This window comes from Vipera berus (assembly GCF_964194415.1).
Source record: "Vipera berus genome assembly, chromosome: W".
Lineage (NCBI taxonomy): Eukaryota > Metazoa > Chordata > Lepidosauria > Squamata > Viperidae > Vipera > Vipera berus.
Genome location: NC_138210.1, coordinates 72,747,578 through 72,755,319, shown reverse-complemented (window position 1 = coordinate 72,755,319; position 7,742 = coordinate 72,747,578). Strand labels below are relative to the sequence as shown.

Below are 7,742 nucleotides of genomic sequence, written 5' to 3'. Positions count from 1 at the left end.
CAAATTTAAGTTTATTTAACCGTCATATTCTGCCCAATATTTGTGGCCCAGATTTTCTCCCCAAATAACCAGGATAGTAGCATTCATCTAATAAGCACATTTGCTGCAATCGGAGGGGTTGTAATTGGGAGGGGGGGCAGAAAAGTCAAAATGGCCTCCACAACTGCATTTTACATTCCTGCCCCTTCCCTTTTTTAAACTCGGGGTGCCTTTGAAGGTGACTTGGAAACTCCCCTGAATTCGGTCAGTCCAGACTTGGAAAAGCAGTACGTTTGGGTCGTTGAAGTAGTCCTTAGTTAGCAACTGCCTCGCTTAGCGACCATTTGCACTTAGGACAAATAAAATTGAAGAGGGGCGGGTCAAATATAGCCAACAGAGGCCGCCCAAGAGCTACAGAAAACTCAACTCTTTGCTGCCATCTAGTGTTCAGTTCAGAAGAGTGGCAGCCCCTGACCTACCAGCAAGTTCCAAGTTCAGAGAAAAATGGGGAAACCATTCTCTCATTCCCATTGCCTTGCTGAAATTCCTTCTCGTTCGGTGAGAGGAAAAAGAAAAAAGAAAAGGAAGGAAGGAGAACAAGGAAAGGAGGGAGGGGAGGGGAGGGAGGGAGAGAAAAAGGGGAAAGAAAGGGAAGGAAATTGAGGAAGGGAAGGAAGGAAGCAGGGAGGGAGGGAGAAAGAAGGGACGAAGGAAGGAGAGAAAGAAGAAAAAGAAAGGGAACAAAATTGAGGGAAGGAAGGAAGGAAGGAAGGAAGGAAGGAAGGAAGGAAGGAAGGAAAAGGGAAGAAAATTGAGGGAGAGAAAGTAGGAAGGAGATAAAGAAGAAAAACAAAAGGAAATTGGAGGGAAGGAAGGAGAGAAAGAAGGGGAAAAAAAGAAAATTGAGGAAGGGAAGGAGGGAGGAAGGAAAGAAAGGAAGGCAATGGGAATGAGAAGGAAGGAAGGAAATTAACTTCTCATTTCCACTCGTTTAAAAGCATCTATTGAAACAGTCTACTGGCCCCGGAAACTAGGCAAGTGGTTCAGTCAACTCTGCTATTTTATATCTATGGTAATGTGAAGCTTCGAGAGGAGAGGCCCCTCCCCTAGAAAGGTGACTTCCGGATGAGACGCTCCAGCCGTTTCCCCCTCCACCACCCCCCATGCTGAGAAACCTTTACTGCCCTCTGCTGCTTGTTTTGTTTCTTTGCATCTTTGGAGTCTCCTTGTGCTAATAATACGTACACAACGAAGTGGCTTAATCATTGTTAACTAGAGCTGGACCCCGCCTTACAACAGTTCATTTAGTGACCGTTCAAAGTTACGACGGCACTGAAAAAAGTGACCCAGGACCGCTTTTCACAGTTACCACCTTTGTAGCGTCCCCCTGGTCCCGTGATCAAAATTCAGATGTCTGTCAATATACGGTTCATACTTCTGACGGTGGCCGTGTCCCAGGGTCACGTGACTCCCCTTTTGCGACCTTCGGGCGAGCAAAGTCAGTGAGGAAGACAGATTCGCTTCACAACGGGGTTACTAACTGATCAAGCGCAGTGATTCGCTTCACAACCGTGGCAGGGAAGGTTGCAAAATGGGGCACAAGACTCACTTCACAAATGTCTCGCTTAACAACAGAAATTTTGGGCTCAGTTGTAGTCGTATGTTGAAGACTACCTTTACTCTCAGCCCCAACGCTTCTGCTAAGGTTCTGCTAAGGATGATGGACTCTGCAGTCCCAAGAAATTTTTGGAGGCCGCCAAGATAGATTTGCATAGACACCGACCAACAGAGAGATGGATGGATGGATGGATGGATGGATGGATGGATGGATTTAAATTGATAGATTTGGGGACAGAGAGAGAGAGAGAGAGATGATAGATAGATGACAGATTAGACAGGCAGGCAGACAGATAAAGATACACAGAGATATAGATAATAGATGGATAATAGAGATAGATAGATAGATAGATAGATAGATAGATAGATAGATAGATAGATAGATGATAGATAGATAGATAGATAGATAGATAGATAGATAGATAGATAGATGATAGATAGATAGATAGATAGATAGATAGATAGATAGATAGATAGATGCTAGATGATACATAGTAGATAGATAGATAGATAGATAGATAGATAGATAGATAGATAGATAGATAGATAGATAGATAGATAGATGATACATAGTAGATAGATAGATAGATAGATAGATAGATAGATAGATAGATAGATAGATAGATAATAGACAGACAGATACATAAATTTAGGTTGATAGATTTGTATACACAGACAGACAGAGAGCCAGCCAGCCAGCCAATTAATAGAATTTTGTTTGGCCAGACCAAACTGTAATTTAATCTCCACATACCGGATACTTAAACATTACCCTTGTTTATACCACAGATTATAAGGCAGCTAGAGTGATATAAAGTGAGATGGACGACAATATATAAAGCATTATGACTGTGGGGTCCTCGCTGCTCAATAAGCTTGGCTGTTTTCTTGCAGAAGTTTTGTTACCCAACTGGGGAACATCATCAATGTAATTATCATTATTTTGCTTAACCACCACCAAGATTTCATCCCCCACCTGTGGCTAGAGAGAGTTGGGAGCCGGACTCCATAGATAATAACTGATTGATGAACTTATGTGCCCAAAAGCCACTGTCAACTCTTAGTGACAGTGACAATCCCGAGTGCTGCGTAACAGAGTGAGCGCCTGTTACACGTCCCAGCTTCTGCCAACCTAGCAGTTCGAAAGCACGTAAAAATGCAAGTAGAAAAATAGGGACCACTCCGGTGGGAAGGTAACAGCGTTCCGTGCGCCTTTGGCGTCTAGTCATGCCGGCCACATGACCATGGAGACGTCCTCAGGCAAGTGCTGGCTCTTCGGCTTTGAAACGGAGATGAGCACCTGCCCCTAGAGTCAGAAACGACTAGCACGCGTGTGCGGGGAAACCTTTACCTTTACCTTAACCCAGTTGTCTTTAGTTAATGAATTGAAATTTACCCATTTTCTTTGCTACAGAAGACAGATGTGGCTGGCAAGGCCCCCGTCTTCCTTTCCATGCCAGGCCACACTTCAGTTGTGTTCGGAATAACTTTAAGGCAGTGTTTTTCAAACTTGGCAACTTGAAGACGGGTGGACTTCAAATCCCAGAATTCCCCAGTTGGCTGCAGAATCCTGGGAGTTGAAGTCCACCCGTCTTCAAGTTGCTGAGGGCGAGAAGCATGTCTTTAAAGGTAGAAGGGACTTCCGATCAGCCCCTCCCTCGCATGTCATGCCGCATCTGTCCAGCAGAGGGCGCCTAGGGCCAAGCTGCCTCCCCAAACTCAGGTGAACTCAGCTGTCTGGTTACCTGTCCGGAACTGCAAGATCTGAAGGGGAGGCAGATTGAGAAGGATTCCAGCTGCTGATTTTCGCTTTCCCGGGAACAGAAGAAGGACAAGGAGTTTCTCTGGACAGGTGAAGGAACATTTGCAGGACAATAGGAAGAGAGAGAGAGAGAGAGAGAGAGAGAGAGAGAGAGAGAGAGAGAGAGAGAGAGAGAGAGAGAGAGAGAGAGAGAGGGAGGAGAAGGAAGGAAGGAAGGAAGGAAGGAAGGAAGGAAAAGAAAAAGGAAAAGGAAAAGGAAAAAGGGAGAGAGAGGAAGAAAGAAAGGAAGGAAGGAAGGAAAAGAAAGAGAAAGAAAGAAAAAAAGAAGAAAGGAAGGAAGGAAGAAAAAAGAGAAAGAAAGAAAGAAAGAAAGAAAGAAAGAAAGAAAGAAAGAAAGAAAGAAAGAAAGAAAGAAAGAAAGAAAGAAAGAAAGAAAGAGGAAGGAAGGAAGGAAGGAAGAAAGAAAAAGGAGAGAAAAAAAGAGAGAGAATACGTTTCAAGCAACTATTGAGTGTTCAGTGGTCTAATCAATTAATTTCCCAAGGGCCCTTTTTCAATCGTCTGTCCTTCGGGTAAGAAGACAAACAAACGAGAAGAAGGATCCTGGTTAATTTAAACTTAAGTGGTGGAGGCCTCAAGTGCGTTGGGAGGAATGTTTGAATGGGGTGACTGTTCAAGAAGGAGCAGACTTTGAAACCGGAGGTGATCAAGTAGTTTAAGGTTTCACAAAGCAACGATTAATTTCTGGTGCCGGTGCTAAAGAAAAAGTCTTCCGGTTCGCCTGGAACAATGAGTAAAAGCGAGCCAAGGGATCTGTGGGCAGGAGTGGGATTTTTGGGGGGTGGGGGAAGATGCAAAAACCACAAACTAAGCAGCAACATATATGCCACCTGGTTTACCTGGGGGGGGCATTAAAATAATAATAATTAGCATTTTGTATCCGTTGAAAGGCACCCCAAACTTGGTGAGGTTACCGCCTACGAGAAGGAATCAAAGATATTGTCCTAAACCGCCTTTTTAAAATTCTTCTTTAACGTTTTTCGTAACTGCAAGCTCAACGATTGTCAATTGGCAGCCACGATTTAGAGCAGGGGTCTCCAAACGTGGCGGCTTTAAGACGGGTGGACCTCAATTCCCAAAATTCCTCAGCCAGCTGGCTGAGGAATTCTGGGAATTGAGGTCCACCCGTCTTAAAGTCGCCACGTTTGGAGACCCCTGATTTTTTTTGATTTTTTTTAAAGCGTGGCATGCTCAATTAATGTTTTTACTTTAAGTAATTATGAAATCAACCCCATTTCCTGCATTACGGTAAATCACGAGGTAGCAAACCTAAGCTGGGTTCGGACAATTAGCTAAACCTTAAACCAGGTTAACATGAACCAGGTTCGGTGTCCCGAAGAGAAGTCGCTCTGAAAGTTCAGACTAAATGTTTTGTGACTCCCCAAATCTCCAATGAGGCAGCTAAACGTTTTGCATTTTGTCACTCCGGCGCACCTGAGAATGACGGGCTAGATCTTATGTCCTGAGTTCTAAACTTATGGTTTTTTGGGGGGGAGGGGGCAAATTGCAAGAAAAATACACGCCGTGCAAAGAAGGCGGGAAAACGGAAATTTCTGGCAAACCCTGGCAAACGATTACCCGCCGACACATTTCTCTCTTATCCAGGATGCCAGAGGGACCGCTCACCTTACCGGCTCTGATCCGGACCATCCGGAGTGCCCGGACGCAAGCAGAAGAACGGGAATTGGTGCAACGAGAAAGTGCCAAAATTAGGGGTGCTTTTCGGGGCGATGAACCTGAGAACCGGGCCTCCAATTTGGCAAAGTTGCTGTACATCCATATCTTGGGGTATCCAGCTCACTTCGGACAGGTGTGTAGAGCTAGTCCTCTACTTGCAATGATTTATTTAATGACTGTTGTAAGTTCAAAAAAAGTGACTCTTATCCCCATTTTTCACACTGGACAACCGTTGCAGTATCCTCCTGATCATGTGATCAAATTTTTGTTTATTTTTTTAAATTTTAATTCCATTTATATCCCGCCCTTCTCCGAAGACTCAGGGCGGCTTACAAATTCATATGCTTGGCAACTGACTCGCATTTATGACCGGTTGCAGTGTCCCGGGGTGTGGGGGGGTGTCACACGATCCCCTTTTCCGACCTTCTGAGAAGCAAGGGGGATGCTAGATTCATTTCACAACCGGGTTACTAAATTAACAGCTGCCGTGATTCACTTAACGACGGGAGCGAGAAAGGTCCTAAAATGGGGCAAAACTCACTGCACGACTGTCTCTCTTAGCAACAGGAATTTGGGGTTCGGTTACAGTCGTAAGTTGAGGACTAGCTGTAATTTTATAAGAATTCAGTAAATTCAGGCATTTATAAATATATTAAATGCACGCATTAAATTTGCAGCTGACTCCATTATTAGTTGTTCCTGTGGAACAATTTGCTTTCAGAAGTTGTGAATGCTCCAACATTGGAAGTTTTTAAGAAGAGATTGGACCACCATTTGTCTGAAATGGCATAGACTATAAAGGGTTGGACTAGAGGATCTTCAAGGTCCCTTCCAACTCTGTTATTCTATTCTATTCTATTCTATTCTATTCTATTCTATTCTATTCTATTCTATTCTATTCTATTCTATAGCACAAAACCATTTTGGTTTGGCGCAGGGTAGCAATAAAAACATCGCCCTTCCCTAGCGGTATGTGGAAACCGCCATTTTGATTTCCCACCATGCCCCTAACCAAGGACCGCTGCAAAGCATTGTGGGGGAAAGACGTTAAGTCCTCTTCTTCCTGTCTCAACCCAGATGGAGTGCCTGAAACTGCTCGCCTCCACCCGATTCCACGAGAAGCGGATTGGCTACCTGGGGGCTGCCCTCCTATTGGATGAGAAGCAGGACACTCACCTTCTCCTGACCAATAGCATCAAGAAGTGAGGAGGTGTCCACATTGGGGTGTCTCCCTTTGCCCTCGTGTGGGCGTGACCAGATCTGAGATCTCAAAAAAACAATCAATGAAATTGATTCAAATTGGTGGGACATTGAAAGAGGGAGGGATTCCGGCGGGTTTCTGCAGATTCGGAAGATCAGGAGGAGATTTGGGTGGTCAGAATCCCACTAAACCACCATGCAATCCCTTGCTGCTGGTTTAAGGGGGCGCCAACACAGCCATCAAGGTTTCTCAGCCTTGCACCTTGTGCAAACCCAGCTGGGCGGGGGGCTTCCAATGGCAGTTAAAGAGTGGTTTAGTGTGGAACACACGGGCAGGGAACTGGGGTTTGAGGGGCTCAGAAGAAGGGGTGTCTGCTGGGTGTGGTCAAAAAAGTCAAAATGGCGGTGGGGACGATGCCATCAAAGGTCCACCTATTTCTTGATGGGTTTGCGGGGGGGGGGGCAACCATCCAACCTTCAGAATCGGGTTGTAACTTGTAAGTGTCTTCAGGAGGGGGGGTCCATTGTAACTTTGAACGGTCCCTGTGCGACCCGGTCGTAAGTCAAGGACAGCCTGTAAAGAGAGAGAGAGAAAGAGAATGAGAGAGAGAGATGAACAGAAAGATGACAGACAGACAGACAGTCAGATAGATAGATGATAGGGAGAATGTAGAGATGACAGAGAAAGATAGATAGATAGATAGATAGATAGATAGATAGATAGATAGATAGATAGATAGATAGATAGATAGATAGATAGATAGATAGATAGATAGATAGGCAGGCAGGCAGGCAGGCAGGCAGGCAGGCAGGCAGGCAGGCAGGCAGGCAGGCAGGCAGATGCTAGATAGATAGATAGATAGATAGATAGATAGATAGATAGATAGATAGATAGATAGATAGATAGATAGATAGATAGATATAATGTAAAGATGACAGATAGATAGATAGATAGATAGATAGATAGATAGATAGATAGATAGATAGATAGATAGATAGATAGATAGATGATAGATAGATAGATAGATAGATACATACATACATACATAGATACATAGATACATAGATACATAGATACATAGATTAGATCAGGGATCTTCAAACTTGGCCTTTTTATGACTTGTTGACTTCAACTCCCAGAATTCCTCAGCCAGGCACACTGAGGAATTCTGGGAATCGAAGTCCGCAAGTCATAAAAGGGCCAAGTTTGAAAACCCTTGGAAGAGAGAGAGAGAGAGAGAGAGAGAGAGAGAGAGAGAGAGAGAGAGAGAGAGAGAGAGAGAGAGAGAGAGAGAGAGAGAGAGAGAGAGATAAATTTGCAGCTAGAGATTCCCAGTAAAGTAGGACACATTCCGGGGTGGGGGGGTGGGGGCAGAGATTCTGCTTCCCCCCCTCCCTTAGATTTGGGAGGGAGGATGAAGGAAGCGTGTGGAAGACGAAATCTAAA

The 7,742-nt window shown here is 44.6% G+C and overlaps 1 protein-coding gene across 2 annotated transcripts in view; it reads left to right on the top strand.

The window, feature by feature from the left end:
• Positions 1 to 3,200: 3,200 nt before the first annotated feature.
• Positions 3,201 to 7,742, top strand: part of LOC308676240 (AP-1 complex subunit gamma-like 2) — a 28,461-nt gene continuing 23,919 nt past the window's right edge. Inside the window, exons 1-3 of one of the 2 annotated variants that reach the window (XM_081342055.1) lie at positions 3,201 to 3,448; positions 5,024 to 5,228; positions 6,173 to 6,297. In XM_081342055.1, the coding sequence (XP_081198181.1) occupies positions 5,025 to 5,228; positions 6,173 to 6,297 (329 nt within the window). In that variant the 5' untranslated portion in view covers positions 3,201 to 3,448; position 5,024. The other variant, XM_081342056.1, reaches the window with a different exon arrangement.